This window comes from Alosa sapidissima, chromosome 24, assembly GCF_018492685.1.
Source record: "Alosa sapidissima isolate fAloSap1 chromosome 24, fAloSap1.pri, whole genome shotgun sequence".
NCBI lineage: Eukaryota > Metazoa > Chordata > Actinopteri > Clupeiformes > Clupeidae > Alosa > Alosa sapidissima.
Genome location: NC_055980.1, coordinates 1,561,409 through 1,581,949, shown reverse-complemented (window position 1 = coordinate 1,581,949; position 20,541 = coordinate 1,561,409). Strand labels below are relative to the sequence as shown.

Below are 20,541 nucleotides of genomic sequence, written 5' to 3'. Positions count from 1 at the left end.
CATGAAATGTAATTCCCATTTCTTCTTGAAGCTGAAATAAATCTGAGGATGTTTATCGGACATGCTTGGTTTTTACTGCAGGTACGTTAATCTTATAATATCAATAAGGACCTAGGTAATGTTACCGTTAGCGTTGGTTGAGTGATGGAGGCCAATTGATTGATTGCATTTGTAGAAAACTATAAATGCGGTTATACCAAGCAAATTGATAGCAGCGCTGTAATTGTATCTTTCGACTGTCATTTGTTGCACGTGCTACAAAAATCATTCTGTGCAATGGAAGATTTACAGTTACACCGGTCTGATACAGTTTTGCCTATACATGCGTGAGACTGAGACGCCTGTTCATTTTGTTTTAAGTGCATGCAGGGTGTGAGAGGGGAATCGATGTGCTTTGATTCCAGCTTGGTAGTTGTAGTCTGTGAAATTAAAAAGCACGTGTGTGTGAATTATCCAAACAATGACCCCTTCATTTCATTATGGCTGCTTTAGCAACACACCTTAAGCTACTGTGTAGTGGGTCCCATTTAGAAGTGGCTACTTCATTCGCGCTTTCCTTGACTCATGGAGCTGCGTGAATTTTATTACAACTTTTCACCACGATATGGCAGTTTAAGTCCGCTTGACACTGTAAGGCGTAAGCCATTGGTTTCCAAAGGAGATTTTATTTGTGTCGCCAGCATAGCCTATTGACAATTTATGTTGTAAATAGGCCTACCTTATAAGCCTACCTGTAGCTTAGGGAAGCTAACAGCTTTCTATTAGGATCTAGTTTGTTAGTTACAGTTTTGTCAAAACTCCCTGATGCATTTTTGCATTTAGAATAGCCAGAGCGTGGATATCGCAATCGGAAAATTAAACAATATCGGGTGCCTATGGACTAGGCTGGGTGAACCCAGCCTGATCTGCCCGCTATTTATTTTTTGATTTCTTAAAAGATTGAGCTTGGTCTGGTGAAAGCCAGACTAGCCATGGACCTCAGTTACACAATGCAAGGGAACATGAATCAGCCTATATTTGCACTAACAATAACGGACAACAGCTCTTCAACTTTGGCCCGTTAAAATGTGTATGAACAGTCTAGCGACGCATTTCATCAAGTCCCATTTGGACATGTCAGTTATTTGCATCACTGGTTAGATGTAAAACAGCATTTCGTTTCAGACTACTGTTACTTAATTTGTGCATTAACAATAACGTTTCAGACTACTGTTACTTAATTTGTGCATTGACAATAAAGTATTACATGAACTAAAGATGACTAAAATCTTATGTAGAAGAAGAAACATTCACAAAAAATCCATCCATCCAAAAATGACCTTTGTTTTTGATAGCTGTTGAAAACGGCATGAAACTGACAGAGATGTTTTTGTTTATAAATAAATAAATAAATAAACTAGAAAAGCATTTCCTGAAGGAAATACAGTGCATGAAAATGCAAAAATATGGAATATGATGTAAAATATCATACAGAGTAAAAACAAACTATATTGGTTGCTAAGTAGATGACGTTTAATATAGTTGGAATGACTGAACAGTTAAATAGGTGGCTAGTTTATATAGTTAAATGATTTACTTGGTAGATAAGGTTTAATATAGTTGGAATGATTGAACGGTTAAATAGGTGGATAATTTAAATGGTTAAATTATTTAGGTAGATAATTGACGATAACTGACAGTTGGAATGGCTCTAATGTTTGCTAGCAGTTATGCTAACTATGTTATCAAAGATAATAATGTTAACCAAGTTCCTTAGCTAATGTTTTCATTTTTAGTAGTTATGCTAACTATGCTAACTAGCATGCTAACCATGTGACTTAGCTAACTTAACTAATCATTTTTAGTAGGTATGCTAACTATTTTAACTAGCATGCTAACATGCTAACTATGTTAACCATGTTACTTAGCTAACCTAGCTAATCATTTTTAGTAGTCATGCTAACTAGCATGCTAGCTATGCTAAACATATTACTTAGCTAACTTAGCTAATCATTTTTAGCAGTTATGCTAACTATGCTAACTATCATGTTAACATGCTAGCATGCTAACCATGTTACTTAGCTAACTTAACTAAACATTTTTAGCAGTTTTGTTAAAAATGCTAACTAGAATGTTAACATGCTAGCATGCTAACTATGTTAACCATGTTACTTAGCTAACTTAGCTTTAACTTAGTTTTGCTAAAATGCTAACAATGTTAACATGCTAATTATGCTAACCATGCTAACTAGCTACAGTGGGTAGGAGTCATAGTTGATGACAAGTAACAGTTACAATGGCTGAACAGTTCAAAAGTTCAGTAGTTTAAAGGGTTAAATTGTTTAACAGTGAAATATTGTAGTGAGGACTCTTATTTTGAAACAGTTTTTGGCAGAGGAAGCAGTTGAATAGGGTGTGTAGTCTTAATAGGGCCAGTTTGTATGCTTAAAGCCTGAGAATGGCAGTTGGGACAGGTGGCCTGAACGCCTGCCATAGGATTCTAATTGCTTAACGGCTCTATCTATAAAAGTTACAAAGATGAAAAATACATAGCCCACATGTCCTAAGTAAGACCTACGTAACATAGTTTGAATGAAGTTGCTACGTTAAACGGTTGAAGCTACATTAACTGCGTTAGAAGAAGAAGAAGAAGAAGAAGAAGAAAATGCCTAGGAAGAACAGTACAGCACATTTTCATGCACTGTAATAAATGAATAAATAACATTATGCTGATACCTTTTGCTTTTCCCAAATACAATGTAGCTACAGGTGTAAGTGACCTTTCATCAGTTGCAATGGATGAACTGTGATGAACTGCCCTACTTGTGATTGTTTAGAGATATTAAAGGTTTTATAACAATGCTACATCTTCTTTGGCTATTCTACAATCTATTCACCTTTTCAGCACCAGTAGGCTACTTTCTGTGCAACCGCACACACACACTCAGGCATGCCAAACAAGCATACACAAAAGTTTCAAGAGTGGGGGATGGAGTAAAATATGGAGACAAATTGAAGTGTGATTTATTTTCGCGGAACGGATGTACAGGACTGAGCGGCGGTCATATTTTGTACCGCTATGCGGTACATCTAGTTTTACCTAGCCTACCCAGCCGACATTTGCTAGGTCATTAAGTGTTAACTGTAGGCTAGGCCTACTTTTGTAAAAGTGTTTAATGACAATACTGCCCTAATGTAATGTTAAGAAAACTTTTCATTTATGGTTCATCAACTCACTCACTAACACTAATCACATCTAGGCTAGGCCTAATCACATCTAGGCTAGGCATGTATGACCATTCAACCAGTTAAGCATTTGTTGTAAAATATTGAAATTGTGGGAAGTTTACATAGCTTAGGCTAAACTGTATGTTTCTTTTGTACCCCATGTCTGTTTTATTAGTCCCGATCAGGAGGGATAAATGAAACATTGTGCACGTTCCACTTTTGCTTAAATAATTCCTGAACGGTTTTGTTCAGAGATGAAAATGCAACTGTATTTGACAAAAGACAGATGTAAGTTATTGCTAGTGACAAATTATTAACTTTCAGTGTGGTACAATCTCTTTGTAAGTAGCGTTTAATTAACTCATTGAATGCCGTTGAAGCTGTTTTCGGAAGCTTTGTCCTAGAGTGCCAGCAATCTAGACCATTGTTGATGATTTTTGTACAGCCACAGCATAATCTGTGTTATAGCTATGAACACATACAATGGCTCGTTTGAAAGGTGAGACTTTAAAGTGGAAATGAAGCAGTGAGAACTGACCATTTTTGGTTGCTTTTTCATTTTTGAAGATACATGGATTTTCATTAAACCCGATATTCAAGTAGTTTCACTGGAAAATGACATGTCAATAACGACTTTCGCCACTAGGGCGCGGCCATGTTTTAAAAATGCAGGCGCTACGTCATCAGAATGGTTAGCGTTTGTTCGTGGATGTTTTATCCATTAGCGGGCGTTCACTGTATTTCAACGCAAATTATGTTGATGTTTGTTTTTGTGTTTGTACAAGAACAAGGGCCGCTGTAATGTAGCCTGTAGGCCTATCAGAGACAGTACGTAATTAGATTTAACTTCAGTTGCAATAATGTGTTTGGATTTTCTCGCACAATTTGTGGATTACCGCGACCTGAAAAATTAGTGTAGTCTCAGGTGATCAGTGTAGTCCCCTAGCCTACCCCCTCCGCACAACCTATAAAGTGTATGTTAGTTGGTTAACTGCTGTTTTTTGGGCGTTCCAGTGTTTCGGCTCGGATGTCCCTCAGAGACCGCATTGCGACCTCCAACGTCTCGCTTTAATGATAGCATTTGGCACGTAGGATTGGACATGATATATCTATTATTTTGGATGAGATGTCCCAGGTTCATTTCCTAGCAGCAGACACTCTCACAAGTTGTCATCGTTCTGTCTTCCACATTTATGAAAGGTTTGGTATGAATGCTGAGTCATGTCTCATGAAACAGTCATGAATGCTTTATGTGCAGTTTATGACAGCTGCTATGAATGTGTTATGAACTCAAAAAATGTCTTTGTTATGAACTCACCCGTCAAGTAAAGTGCTACCCAAAATAATTATTAGTGGTCATTTTTAACATGACAGAGGTTATCTTTCAATAAAAATGAGTTATCTTTGTTTTTTTTGTTGTTTTGTTTTAGAAGTTTCAAGAACATGGTGTGGCTTTGAAGGGGAATTTATTTACAGACAACTTACTCTTTAGTGTGTATACCTGAACATGGCGCTGATCCATCCATCTTTGTGTGTAGGATGCGGATGGTATCAATTTAGCAAAATTATTTTGCCTACTAATTAAATTCATACATCAACAGCGTTGCCTGCCAATGCGTGACACAAAATAGTCTAATATGTTTCTATTTACCTTGGTCAGTACTTCCTGTGGGTGTGAGGACAGTTGGACTCAGACCTTTCTCTAATATTTGCCAAACATCTTGCAAAGAGCAATCTGTGTCAACAGAGGATATCCAGGGAGATGATGGAATGGTGGAGGACTTAAATGCACTTGACAAGGTGGGGGTGGTGTCTTTCCTGCAAACAATATCCTTAGAGGTATAGAAATGGGTAAAATAAGCCAGTTGTAGAAATGCTTCAGGATATCTTATCAAAAAAATGTGATGTAGCTTCTGATGCTTTTCTTTTGGCTTACCTGTGTCCATTGATTAGTTTGACTGGGTTGATATTTGTCTTCATGCTGACTATTTGAGACAGCAGGCTTCATTATTGGGAGTGACTTGTTGCTATGATCCAGTTGAGCATACTGTAACTCCTGACAGACAACACAGCTATGGTTTAACTAAATAATTCTCAAAAAGAACAAGTTATTTGATAGTGAGTCTTTGGGGAGGGTAGCACTATAAAACATGAAACATTGAAAATAAACTTTCATTCCTCTTCCATTCCAATTGAAACTATGCAAAAGCCCTGATAATTGATTTGCAAATCCCTTAATTTTACCTTAATTTAGCCAAGCCCATAATAACAATAACTTAAGCAAAATTCAAGGTGTAGCAAAAGGAGAGAGCAGTGACTTTATTTAATCCAGTGCACAGCTTGTCCACGACGGCAAAGTCAAGTCAAGTCAAGTCAAGTCAAGTCAAGTCAAGTCACTGCTTTCCAAACAACAAGCCTTGGATAACCAGCAATGTCAAGAGCCTTCTCAATAGGAAAAAGATGGTTGTGTTTTACTTGCAGTTTTTACTGTATGTTTTGTGAATGAGAAAAATATCAGTAAGTTGTTAGTCTTATTATGGACTCTCTTTGATGACAATGATTTAACTTGGTATTAAATCAGTTAAAACGCAGTAAATGAGATGAGAGAACTAAATAAAGATGAGATGTAGAATGGATATAGAATATATGATTACCTGAGAAGTGAGTTGGTATTGCAGGAGCTCCAGGGTGGACAGGTGACTATGGTCTAGTCTTTGCCCTTTTGTTGTTGGGACCAGTTCTTCCTCATGGTGAACAAGTACCATGAAAAAGAAATTCACATTGAGTATATCCATGGCAGCCAACAATAACACCACCAAAATTATCATTAGCATTATTATCATAATCATTATTATTGGAACTCGTTTTACAGTCTTAATGTACCTTCCAGTCCTGCCTCTGTGAGTTGTGCTCGAAGACAGTTGCCTAGCTCAATTAGCTGTTGTTTTTCTCTGCTAAGCCGTGACATCCACCACACTGCTTGTCTGAGTTTTTCTGGTAATGTGGAGTCTTTAATGATTAGGTCCTTTGAAACATCCTGGTCAGAGAATACTGTACATAAATATCTCAGTATACTGTTGTTTGTTGTTCCTGAAGGTCATGTTAATGGGCTGGGACTGTTTATGGCCCAGTCTAAACCACTACGTTGGTTTACCATTTCCCCTTACAAAAACAACACATTTGCGGCAAACTTGTTGGTGATTTGTGGCAAACCAATGAGTTCACTAGAAAATGTTGCCACAAGTTTGCTAATGTTGGCCACTAGAGGCAAACTTTCAGCAAAGTTCTGGCAACAATCAGAAGCCCTAGTGGCAAATGTGTTCGCCAAGGATTTGCTGCCAAAGTTAGCCAGTAATGGGAAACTTCTAGTGAACCTCTGGTGACAAATTTGCCAGTAGTGGCAATCGCCAGTTTTGACATCACAGTTAGCCAGTAATGGCAACCTTCCAGTGAACTTCTGGTGACAAACTTGCATGGTAGCACCAAAATCGTGAATCCTGTTACATATTTTAACACAAAACACTGCTGGATCAAACAAAGACGGTCCACATATAAAATTAACAGAAAAGTGAGAATGTAAGATTGATTATTAAAGCTAATTTATTGTATGAAATGATTAGCCATTGCTAATCAGCACATCAGTATTTTGATAGTCAGCAGTGATGGCAAAAAAATTAGGGTTTCAAAACTAGTTTTAGTTAGCCATGTGGCCCTTCTTGGCATTAAACAAGACACCCTCCCCTCCCCCAATGAAATGCTAATGTACTGGTTCCAAGGGCTATCAGTTCCACAAGAGTTACCTTGCTATACTGTATCCATGTCATGAAATGTAAATGTATTCATGTTTGGCATCATTGTAATAGTCTCAGTACAAGGATTGTAATGATTTAATTGTAAGAATGTTTGGAACGTTCTATAAGTGATATTTCTGATGTATAGGATATCTCTCCTCATGCTGATTCAGATAAGAATGCATAGGTGTGAAGTAGGTGTGTGTAGGCGTGTCTGATGCCATCTGGAGAACCAACCACGTGGGCTTGTTTTGCTGCCAAACTTCTTTCTTTGTTTAACCCATACAAAAGTGACTAACTTGCATTGTTAGAAGAAGAACAAGATGGAGAACTGAAGAAGAGAGGGAGAGGTTGATCCAACAGAGGCCAACTGAAGTTTGCCAGTCTAAGTAAATATTAAGTAATTATTCACCACAATTACTTTCAGCAGTGCATTGGAAGGAATCTGCTTGCACGCGAGACCGTATGGAACAGGGATTCCAGGGATTTTAATTATGTTTTGTGGGTCTAAATGTTCACTTTTTTGTTTGCTATTGAACTATTATTTGACTGTTTAATGTATGGTGGTTTTCTTTGTACACGTTCTAGTGTAGTAGCCTAATGTTTTATGGGCTCTATCTTGCACTCCAGCGCAATTGACTTTGTATACTCGCGCTTTTGTCTTTTCTATTTTGCAGTTAAGCGCATATTGGAATTTTCCTTCCACAGGTACATGTCTGTAAATTAGGGAATTCAATTGCGCCCACGGGGGCAGTTCAGCGAAAAGACGGGCCGTGTTCCAGTGCAAACGCTCCCTTTTGATATTTTGCAGTTTCAGAAAACAATTCCGCCACAGACCAGGAAGTTTCTGGTCTAAAGTCAGTGGCGCAAATGCGCAGATGCTATTTTAAGGGCGCATGCATGACCAGAGGCCTGCAGGAATGAATGTGTTGCACACCGATCTACAGACACCCCCGTGCACAGACGGAAACATTCAAAGCCTTGATAATATTTGTCCATTTCCCGGTTTTGTTTGTGCATTGGTCACCTAAAAATTTAGTAGCCTATATAGTACAACATCTACTGTACATGCAATATCTTTACAACAACGCCTAATTACGACCTATTAATTTGGACAACTTTATACAGCCCTATAAAGGTTAAAGTTACCTTTAGTTTTGTTCCAATTTACCATTGTGTATGGCTTTAAACATTGTGTGCGCTTTAACATCAGCCTAAGCATTATTCCAGCTGCGCTAAGGTTTTGACAAGCACCACAATTTTGCCTACCTTGTTGTAGCCCATCTGAAATAACTCCAAGCTTTGCTTGCTGCAACTGGAATCCATGCATTTCCAATTTTTCCAATTTTTGGAATCTAATCCCTTATCATACCATTCGTACTCGTCGCTCGACTTATCGTGACTAAATTCAAGATGGCGGCGAACGGTAAACTTCCTGAAGATACTGTCTGTATAAATTGTCTTGTAACTAAACTACCAGTGCTTTTTCAAAGTTCTCTGATGTCTTGGAACATTAAACACAGCAAAGTAATAATCCATGCCTACAAAGGTCCACCCAAGGTTAGTTTAAAACTGGAGTTACAAGGCGTAAGGTGAGATGGGTGTCAGTCCAAAACTACACATGTCCACTACAGTATGTCACATGCCTTTTGGCGAATACCCAAAAATTAGCAATATTCAGACCTGAATATCTCTGATGAGCAACCTCCTTTTTTCAAAATTCTTTCTGCGCATGAAAGGGCCATCTGTGGTATTTATGAATCAAAAGAAGCCTTTTTATTATTTTTGTCGCTGTAACCGCCTAAATAGTGTGATCCAGCCAGTGATTTCAAATACATATCTACTTCAATGATTGGTTGAAAAATAATATTTAGGTAATTTATGGTGGACATTCCTTAAGGTAGCTCAAAATGACATCATTGGGTGAAATACACCAGTATACCCGTAGGTCCAATATTTGCCAAATGTGATATCTCCAACATATCTCAGGGCTAGACACAGTCACTTGGACTCAAATAATAACTTGTTAGATTTTGATAGCCAAAGGTCAAAGATCAAGGCTACTGTGACCTTGGTGTCCCCTTCTTTCAATATTCTGCCTTGCGCCCGACTAACATCAATTTTATTTAGCCTATGGTCTGTCAAAATGCATTCACAGTGCAAATTAATTTAGTCTTTTACGCAGTGGAGAAAGTGACAGCGCATGGCAAGAAAGAAAGTGCGTCCAAATTCACTTATTCTTCTCTGTTGAACTACCCGCAAAGTAGCCTACTCATCGCACAGACATGCTGAGAAAAAGCTTGTTTATGTGATGTGATGCTACATCACATCACATAAACAAGCTTTTTCTCAGCTTTTAAACAATGTTAGCGCTAGCTGCTTTGGTAAACGGTTCGCCAGAAAAGTAACTTTAATTACAGTATATGAAAATGCACTGTTATGTTATATGTAAGACCGAAGTCGTCTTCTTATTACAGTGCATGAAAATGCACTGCAGGGGAGAGCCAGAACGATTGAAACACGGGACTGCTATGTCCTTTTATCACAGAGTTTTGATGGTCAAAAGTAAACTTCATTAGCTGTTACATTTTTTCGATGATGGTCAAAAGTAAACTTCATTAGCTGTTACATTTTTTAGATTATTAATGAGTGTTTTTCATTTAAAGGTTCGACTTAATGCTTATTCAGTAGACCATTTAGTGTTCTCGACAATCCCAGACTTTCATATCGCATGCTTGTTTACATGGAAAGCAAACAAGCTATAGTGACATATGTCTTTGTTGGGCCCGACCAGGCTGTAACTCCATGTATTTTAAGTAAATGCACAAATATCTGTGTTTAAACAATCATTTATGGAGGTGAGACATGGAAAAACAGTTTTAGGAAGATGAAAATATATTTGGGCCCACCAGGTTGGGGGTCGAGTTTTCCCATGTTATCCTATGGAGACTGATAGCCTGTGGGTCGTAAGGGTACTTATTTGGATGTGCAGTGGCCTAACCCACATAAAAACCTAGTGATAGAAACAATAGAAATTTAACAATAGAAATATGATATGGCAGAATCATCCACAGGGCATAATGTAAAAAAAAAAACGCTTCATATACGCTTCACGATGATGGCAATGAGTTGTTAACAGACATGCACGAAGACGTATAGCCCTGCAACAATCTATCTAAAATAACACCTTTTGGGAGTACCATTAATGATATGTAGTAAAATTTTGAAGTTGTGGGAAGTTTATATGGCTTAAACTGTATGTTTCATTTGTCTCCTTATGGTGTTTCAACTGTCCCGACCAGGGGGGACGAATGAAACATTATGCACATCCCACTTTTGCTGTAGTAATTCCTGAATGGTTTTGTTCAAAGCTGAAAATGCATTTGTATTTGACAGAGGACATATATACAGTAGGTTACTAGTGACCAAATATTAGCTTTTAGTGTGGTACGATGGCTTTGTAAATTACGTTTAATTTCAACTGTTCCGGCTCTCCCCTACTGTTCTTCCTAGGCTTCTTCTTCTTCTTCTTCTTTTTCTAACACATTTAATGCAGCTTTAACCGTTTAATGTAGAAACTTCATTCAAACTGTGTTGCGTAGGTCTTACTTAGGACATGTGTGCTTTGTAACGTTTATACTTTTTAAACTATTAATTAAAAACTATTCAAAATTTACCATAGATTTAACATTGGCGATAATGACATCACAGTTGGGCCATTAAAGCCTGTGTTGCAGGTTAACCACCACTGTTGATTAATGGGTACATAAAGCACTCAATATATGTATATCATTTTTAAAAATGTCTCCAAATGGTGTTAAATGCCAGTTTTTGTTGTTTTTAGCATTTTTAGCGTTTTTTTTAACGCAATTCGGTGATGACGTCACTTTGGGGACTACATGATCTGCGCTTCATTCATTTCAATGCATTTCAATGGACATCGCGGTTACACTTTCAACATAAAGTTTGTATATTTACACTTCGAATTTCGTCACAGCATTTATATCACAGCTACCCTATAATCTACCAATGGTAATAACGGTGCCTGATATCAATTTAGTAATTTTTCTGAATTTCGGGAGGTCTCGTTTTGGAGGGTATGTTTTACATTCATTCCTATGGGAAACGGTCGCGGTTACACTTTCAACATAAAGTTTGTATATTTACACTTCGAATTTCGTTACAGCATTTATATGACAGCTACCCTATAATCTACCAATGGTAATAACGGTGCCTGATATCAATTTAGTAATTTTTCTGAATTTCGGGAGGTCTCGTTTTGGAGGGTATGTTTTACATTCATTCCTATGGGAAACGGTCGCGGTTACACTTTCAACATAAAGTTTGTATATTTACACTTCGAATTTCGTTACAGCATTTATATGACAACGACCCTATGGTCTAACAAAGATAACAATGTCTTCCGATTTTAGTTTAATGCAATTTTCTGAATTTGAGAGGCCTCGTTATGAGGCTACATAATGCACCTATTCAGTTCAATACATTATGCTTACGTTACGACACTTTTTTTGTTACTGTCAGTGAACAGCACCGAGTGAAAGTCAACATTTTCTTTATATCTAGTGATAGTGATCATGTCGTTAGTTCAGATAAGTAGGCTACCGGGCAAACTTAGTCAGAAGATCAGAAAGCATCATGATAGCTAGCTATGGGCTAACTTTTTAGTCACACCTGTAAGAGCCACCCCAGTTGTTGCAAACTTAGCTTCTTGCCGCCGCGATTAGGCTGGTCATGTCTTCAGCATGAATATTTTCGATAACTACTGCTCGTGATTGATTGCCATTGACATCGTCAGGGTACGGCTTACCAAAGAGGGAGATAATATGGGCAAGTCGCAGTTTTGCAGGTGCTTGTGTGGGCTGTGCCGTCCCGATGGAAACTGTGGTGGAGAGCTGCAGTAACTAGGGAAGCGAGTGCATTTTGGCCGCTGGTCGAGGAGCTCCCGCGTGACCAGCATGACATGATCTAGCTATCTATCTACCTGTCTATATACATATCTAGGCTATCTATAGCCTATCTATTTATCTATAATCTGCGCTATCTACTGCTGAACAATCCCTTACTCGTCTCTCTTTACTCCTCTCTCGTTACTCTCAAGGGTCTCAAGGTGGGCTTTGGTCTGTAGCCTCCCCAAAGTGACGTAATGCAGTGCATTGTGGGGGAAAGGAGAATCACTTCAAACGCTGTGAAATAGTACCTGCTTTTTCGTATTATATTCCGTTTTGTGATACCCAACAACATCAAATACAATGGATAACAGTTTAAATGTTTATTACCAACAAGCAAATTGTGCAAATTCGTTGGAAAATTAACCCTGCAACACGGCCTTTAAGCAATTAGAATCCTGTGCCAGGTGTTCAGGCCACCTGCAGCAACTGCCACTCTCAGGCTTTAACCCTTTAGTGACAAACCATGTAAATATCGTTCCTCCAGCCGATGGCATCTCGGTTGTTATGACAACTAAATATCATCTTAAAAAGCCAAATATATCTTGCAAAATCCTCTCTGTACCCTAGCCAATTAAAATACAAAGACAGGAAATTTTTAATTTGAGATTGGTTGAGTTTATCTGTCAGATTTTGAGTAATGCCCACATCAGCTGAGCGTGGTACATTCGAGATGGCGTCCCTTCGTAAACAGTTCACGGTTGCTCAAGTAAGGGCAATGCTCTAAGATGGGATTCCCTTGGATATTTAAAGTAAATAAAGTAAAGTTTTTTGTGTGTCGCTTTGGACAAAGGCGTATGCAAAATCCCATAACCATAATATCGACAGTGAAACTGGCTGCTTCTCCAGCGATGATGAGATAGATTTTGACCAGGAATTACAAGGTCAAGAAAGCGATCCTGAGTCTGAAGAAAGGTGAGGCAAATTGTTATCTTCCATAATGTTAGCTGGTGAAATCATGACAGCGGTGAACAGCTGTCATACGACTTCACATTTTGGCTCTATGTTACTTTCCTCTGTGGTTATGTAAAATGATGCTCGTAAGGATCCCTAGCATGTTAGTTATAAAATAGGCCTAGTTTCATTCATTTGAACGGGAAATGTCAAGCGGAGGAAACTTTTCGTGAATGATCATAGTAGCCTATTTTTCAACGAGGCAAAAGAAGGAGCCGCTCACTTGCTTGTTAGCTAATGACGTTCTACCACGAAAAAAACATGTTAGCGCAGCATAGGTCAAAATAATATGCTGTATCGATGGTGAAGATTATATTGGGGAACAGTATGATTTTGATTAGGAAGTCAAGCGAATTTAATCCTAAATGTAATGTCGTTTCCCAATCTTGTAATCAAAACCGTTTAAACGACCACGTTTCCAAACTCCACTACCAAGGAGTGGCAGAGGAATAGGCAGAGGAAGAGGTCGAGGAGGACCCTCAGCGATGTGCTGTGGTCCAGGGTATGAATGGCTACAACACACCTGACACACCAAACCTGTTGCCAGCATTCACCCCTAGAAGACCACCAGGTTTACATTTGGAGTTCCCTCTACTCAGAGGTGGTATGAGCAATGTCCTTGATTTTTTCCAGCTCTTTTATACAGTTGAGCTGATGCAGCAGATCTGCTCTGGATACACCAATGCCTATGCATGGAGTGCAGTACCCAACAATGCAACATATGGCGACAAGCACGGGGCATGGACAGAGAAAACACATGAGGGGCTGTATAAGTTGATTGCTCTCATTCTTTGCTGCGGCCTGGTCAACATTTCCTCATTCTACCGGTACTGGAGCACAAAACCATGTTTGTACCATGGTTTGTGGGCTCGCACCATCATGCCACGTGACCATTTCAAAGCACTCATGGGAATGCTCCATGTTGTTGACCCTGATGCTGAAGAGGAGAATTAAAAGCTACAAAAAATAAATAACTTCCTTGCCCACTTCAGACACCGATGCATGTCTCTCTATCAGCCATTTCAGCAGGTTGCTGCTGATGAAAGAATGGTTAAGTCCAAACATAGATCTGGCATAAAACAGTACATAAAAATAAGCCTGTAAAATTGGGGGATCAAACTTTGGGTGTTGGCAGACAGTCTGAATGGCTACACTTGTGATTTCGATTTGCTTAATCAAGGCTACCACTTGTACTTTGACAATTTTTACACCCTGGTCAAGTTGGTGAAAGATTTATTCTATTTTGGAACACCATCAACAGGAACTGCATCAGAAAACAGAAAAGGCTTCCCAGAGTCCATGAAAAAAGGGAAGGTGTGGGCAAGACATAAGCAACATGGGAATATGCGGTGGGAAAGAGACGGTGTTTGTCTTGCACAACAATGGAGAGACAATAGAGCGGTAACTGTGCGGTCATCTATTGATAATGGCAATGATTTTGTTATAGCGGAGAGGAGAGAAAAAGTGGCATGGTGGCACACGGTTCAGGTGCGGGAACCAAAAGCAATTCATATTTACAATCATTTTATGAATGGTGTTGACCGCTCTGAACAATTGATGATGAGCAATAATGTTCTGAGGAAATGTGTGAGGTGGTGGAAGACTTTGTTCTTTCATATGGTGGACATAGCTGTTGTTAACAGCTACATTTTGTTCCAGTTGCACCAGGCAGGAGGAGCCTTTGCCCAAGAGGCCTCAGAAATATTTCATTGCTGAGTTTAGGGAAGAGTTTGTGCAACAGTTAGTGGGAATGGGCGAGTATGGTGATCCACCTGTTTTCAGACCTCTAAATGGGAAGGCTAAACTATAACTCTGTCCATCTACCTCAGATCAGTCAGACAAAGAGGAATTGCAAGGTGTGCTATGCTACTACAAAAAAAGAACTGAAAGTTCTTTCTTTCTGCAATGCACCACAATGCCAAGTTTACCTGCAATGCACCGCAGATAAAAACTGCTTTGCGATATGGCATAGCAAAGAATATCAAAATAAAATGTAATGTACTGTTAAATTAATTTTAAGACAAACGTACATGGCAATGGTAATGGTTTCTCTTGCTCATGTACGCTCTCTCTCCCTCTTCCACTCTCTGTCTTTCTTCCTCTGTCACTGTACAGCTCAAAATTACTTATTTTTAGTTTTTTTATTACTTAAAATTAATATACAGTAAGAGTGGGACATTTCTATAGTAGCTGGGGGTGGTGGGATGGTTGGTGTAATCCTAGACTGGAAGCATATGTATGGGAATCTGTGATGCCATATGACTTGATTTATTTTGTATGTATTCCTACAAATAATAGTTATATTCAAAGTCAATTACTAAAACAAAGGAATGGACATTTTTTATAGACCAGATACAAAATAAAGATAAAAAACAGTGTACTTGTCTTCATTGCCAGTTTTCATGCTTTTGTGTTTTCGTGGAGAGAATGTGTTTGAGTAAGAATTCGGACAACATTCTAAATCATATTATTTGTATTATACACTAAATTCATCACAACCTTTGAACAGTATAGGATATCCACCTTCAGTTTTTTTCCTCGAATATCACATAAAATTGTGAATATTTCATACACTCTACATTTTTATCTACCTTGTAGAAAAATACTGAAAATTGATTTTTATGTCAAATAAATGATTTATTTCTGATTTTAGGACATATATTTGGAGAGGACTTTCAAATACTACTCATTACTTTGTCAAAATTACCAGATGTATTTTACCTCATTTAATAGAGCTGATCCTTCTTATTAAAATGATATGCCCATTTAATTGGTGGTGTGTAGTATGCTTGAGAATTAGACCTTTTTGTGCAAGGTGGACATCCAGCAACAAAAAACAGAATGTTCAGCACAGGCACCAAAGGGTTAAGCATACAATCTGGCTCTTTTAAGACTACACATCCTATTCAACGGTTTCCTCTGCCCACAACTATTTCAAAATAAAAGTCCTCACTACAATAATTCCCTATTTAAGCTGCTGTTGGCAAACATTTTTTGATCATATTCACTGAAACCGACAGAACAACATACATCAGCCGGTTTTAGAAAAAAAAACCTCACTTCTACCTCCACCTAGAGCCTGTTATTTGTTTTACAAAAATCCACAGCTCCCGGTTCTTCTGGTCCAATCAGAGCAGGGCTGTGTGAGATCTGACTGGCAATCACAGTCTGGTGCAGTCTGGTGTGCACTGACGAGCACAAACTCGATGAGAGGGTGCTCGGTGGTAGTGGGGGAGGGGCATGAGAGTTGTAAATATCCAAAATCCAAAGAGTCCCCTCAATCTGTCAGACTTGCCAACTGCAGCCTTAAATAATTTAACCATTTAAACTATCCATTTATTTCACTGTTCAGCCATATTAAACCACCACCTACCTAACAAACAACATACCAACCATTGTAGCCACATTGCCTAGTAACGGGGACACTGGCCAGATGCGCCACTCTGTTTGGCCTATTTTTGTTTGATTATTTTCTAATATTTACATAACTTTATTTACATATTTTTCTGATATGTATATTTTATCAAGTCATTCGTTGGTTTTGTTGCGTTTTTTTTCTCTATCCTTTTTGTGGTAGTTTTTTGTTTGTTTTTGCCTAAGAGACAGCATCCATTAAAAAGACGTATTTGCAATCCAACTCATCAGCATACGGAGTTATTGGCTGTTTCAGTCGGCTGACTGTCAGTTGAGAGTAAGACTCCTCATCAATTTATGTACTTCAATGGCTGATGTAGTCAGTTGACTCTCAGCTGAGACATCAGTGGCTGATCTAGTTGGTGGACTGTCAGCTGGCCTAATGCAGGAGAAGGATGCAGCTTGTGCATAGCTCTCGTTGGACTGTGTCAGTTTGAGCATGCCTTGCTGATGTTGGCCCTTCGATACACTGCCCTACAACTTTTGCAGTTGTCATCTATCATCACGGCTATCAGCGAAAATGTGCTCCCCTTCTGCCGGACGATGGGAATATTACGCAGGAAATGCTACATCCATCGAGGATCCGGCCGCACTGTCATCAAGCGGACAACAGAGGATGGTATCCTCCTGTATCCCTGTGTCCCTTCACTCAGGTACAACCCCTCAACTCATCTTCCTGGTGCCTGTCAACAGCGATGGTCAGATGAGCGCGACTCACCAGAGCGTAGGACAACTGGCTGTCATTTCAACTACAAGCCATCTCATCTGCCGAAGTTCTGCCCCAGCAATTACAAGTGTAAAGAAAAAGGAATCATCTGCGAAAATAGAAATAAACAACAAAAAGGCACTTTTAAACATGCCCACTGACAGCGCACTAACTCTTGCTGGCGAGTGCTTATCTGATATTGGAGATCGTCTTTTGGGTATGCCTATATTATCACAACATTTTAAGGGCTTGGTTTTGTTCACATAAATGCTAGGAGCCTTTTGCCAAAGATGGACATTTTAAAGATGTGGGTTAATGACTCCAACCCTGACGTCATTGTCATTTCAGAAACTTGGTTGAATACCAATGTTAATGACTCAGATATTTCCCTTTATGGTTATAATATTTGTAGAGCTAAACGGGGTGGTGGCGTAGCTAATCATGTTAGAAAGAAGTTAGGGTCAGAACTGTAGAAGTTTAACAGTTTAACAGTTTTCTCTATAAGTGTATCCACCTCTGTCCCGGGTCAATTTGATTTATTAGCCATTGGCGTAAAACTCGGTGGCTGTTCTCTGGTAATTGTGGGCGCTTACCGTCCACTCTCTGCCAATCCTGATGCACTACATAGTCTCTCAGAGCAATTTACTTCTGTAGTTAATTCTGAAGCTGTCATTTTAGGGGACCTTAACCTAGATTGGATGTCTCCAGCAGCTGATGACTTAAAAATGTGTGTAATGAGTTGAATCTTACCGAAATAGTCACAGAACCCACACAACCTAATATGAAAATTCCCAGTCGTTCATCCCTGTTAGATCTCATTCTTACCAATAAGCCTCATAATTATATGCATCGTTGTGTATTCTCAATGGATTTCAGTGATCATTGTCCTGTGGGCTGCATTAGAGATGGCAGAAGAAAAATATCAGGGCCTCTGTATGTAAAGAAGAGCATTTGTACATGATCTACATGCCAGTGACCTTACTTCTATAAATCTTATTCCAGATGCCAATCCAGAACACCTTAGCAGATAAACATGTCCCTTTTAAGAGATTTAGGATAAAAAATAGATGCAACCCTCGGTTTAGTCATGATCTAGGTGAGATTATTTCTCAAAGAAACAAAGCTTGGGCATTGGCAAGATCCACTGGTAGTGATGGAGATTGGCAAACTTTCAAACATCTTAAATACATGCACTTACTTGGTGAAAAGGGCTGAATCTACCTATTATTTGAACAATCTGTCTGACTGTGGTAGCAATCCAGCAAAATTCTAGAAAGTGATTAAGTCACTTAAGTCCTTATCAATCTGGGTTCAGAGCTGGCCACAGCACAATTACAGCAGCAACTGCTGTAGTAAATTATATAGCTACTGTTGTTAACAGTAAGAAACATTGTGCAGCTTTGTTTATTGACATGTCAAAGGCTTTTGACACTGTTAATCACAGGTTACTTCTTGAAAAACGAACCTCTTTTGGTCTAGATAAAGTTTCCTTTAAATGGTTTCAAGACTACCTCTCTAATAGAACACAGTGGATAGATGTGACCGGATCAACCTCAGAGCCATTGAGACTAAATAATCGTGTTCCACAGGGCTCAATTTTGGGGCCACTGTTGTTTACATGGTATATCAATGACATCTGTACTTCAATAGAAAATTGTAAAGTGCATTTCTATGCAGATGACACAATCCTTTATGCTTATGCACCATCTGTAGAGCAAGCAGTGTCATATCTTCAATGTGCATTTGATTGTGTGCAGAAAAGATCCTAAACTGTAGCCTGGAAATCTAGACGCACCCTAGCGGCAGCAAATTACATTTGCTTCCAGGGCTAGTCTAGCAACTCTCCGTTGGCTTGTGAGCTCGAAAAATTAAACTTCTATCAGGCCAATCAAATCGTGTATAGAGTCGTTAGGTGGGCTTAACATAATGATTGATGGCAGAGTTGCAACGGTTTGGCTTGAATTCTCTGCTACTTGAAAACAAAGAAGATGGATGTTGCTGCAGAGGGAATTTGAAAGACAACCGATTATCCCGCCCCTCGGACTGAGCACTGTGAACGGTGAGTGCCCAGACCCTACATTTTAAGTACAGGCTACTTAAACTGGTTCTGAATGAAGACAAAAACTAAATGTATGATCTTTACTAGATCGGGAAAGTGTGACCTTGATACCTATAACATTTGTTCCCTAAATGAGACACAAATTGAGCAAGTTTCTCAATACAAATATCTGGGCATTTGGCTAGATAACAAACTATCATTTAGAACACATCTGCTTGATCTCACAAAAAAGGTAAAAAATAAATTAGGTGCACTTTACAGGATTAGGTCTTGTTTCTCTTTAGAAAGCAGAATGACCATTATTCAAGCAACTATAATGTCAGTCCTAGACTATGGTGACATTGTGTATATGCAGTCCCTTCCACTCTGAAACCACTTGATGCGGTTTACCACAGTGCACTATGTTTTATAACTGGAGATGGGTTTAGAACTAATCACTGTAAATTATACCAAAAATGTAGGATGGTCTTCCCTCTATGACAGGAGGGAAAAGCACTGCCTCCTTTTTGTTTATAAAGCATTACTGGGAAAGTTACCTTTTTACCTAAGTTCTCTTCTGAACATGAAATCAATCTGCCACAATACACGCTCACAGGGTTTTATATCTCTTCAAACTCCTCAAAGTTTTCAGTTTCAAATCTCATATCATTAAAGCCCTAATAATTATCACTATTCCTCAATGCTATCACAGAAAAGTGCCACTATCGGTTCTTTGAAAACAGTTTGGGAAACAGATCTGGGAACTATGCTAAGAAAATGAACAACGCTAACTTATGTCACTAATGAATAGTAGTAAAACTGATGTAGATTATGTTGACAAATGGAAATAAAAAAGAACAGTAAATAATAGGTAGGGCCTGTGGCGGTAGATGTGGTAGCTGCCGAACAGCTGATTAGAACGGTATTGTTTTAAATACTAAATACTTTTAAATACTTAATACTAACTTGCCGTCAATGCTAAACACACATTGCTACTAAACCCCTCTTCTACTGCACCCCCCCCATAAATGCACAAATAGGCTGACACCAGACATAATTTCACTGCATTTCTTACTTCCAGTAACTATATGCATGTGACAATAAACTTCCTTGTATTCTTGAATGCATTCCCTCTATATTGTCTCTGAGTTCTGTTTATAGTACAAAAAAAAAGTTATTTTTTCCCATGCAGGGCTTAAATTTCACTGCGGGATTGCGGGTATTGCGCATAATTTGTTAAAGTCCCGCAACTCTAGACATCATAATGCGAGAAATTCCCGCATACACTTTTACAGCCTGTCTGATGACGTTAACATAATCATGAAGTGGCGTGAATGCGGTGCTATTGACCGGACGGATCAACTACCGAGTTGAATTGAACATAGCCTCATGCAGCGACACACACACGGAGAGAGAGAGAGAACCACTTTGCGCTTACGCAAATAGGCTACGCAACCATGGCAA

At 38.8% G+C, this 20,541-nt stretch overlaps 1 protein-coding gene across 1 annotated transcript in view; it reads right to left on the bottom strand.

Annotated features, from left to right (window-relative positions):
• Positions 1–20,541, bottom strand: part of ccdc57 (coiled-coil domain containing 57) — a 148,691-nt gene that overhangs the window by 25,269 nt on the left and 102,881 nt on the right. Inside the window, exons 15-18 of the mRNA XM_042082781.1 lie at positions 6,091–6,244; positions 5,862–5,947; positions 5,144–5,263; positions 4,859–5,039 (exon numbers count right to left, since the gene is read on the bottom strand). Coding sequence (XP_041938715.1) covers positions 4,859–5,039; positions 5,144–5,263; positions 5,862–5,947; positions 6,091–6,244 — 541 coding nt within the window. The remainder of the gene's footprint in view (positions 1–4,858; positions 5,040–5,143; positions 5,264–5,861; positions 5,948–6,090; positions 6,245–20,541) is intronic.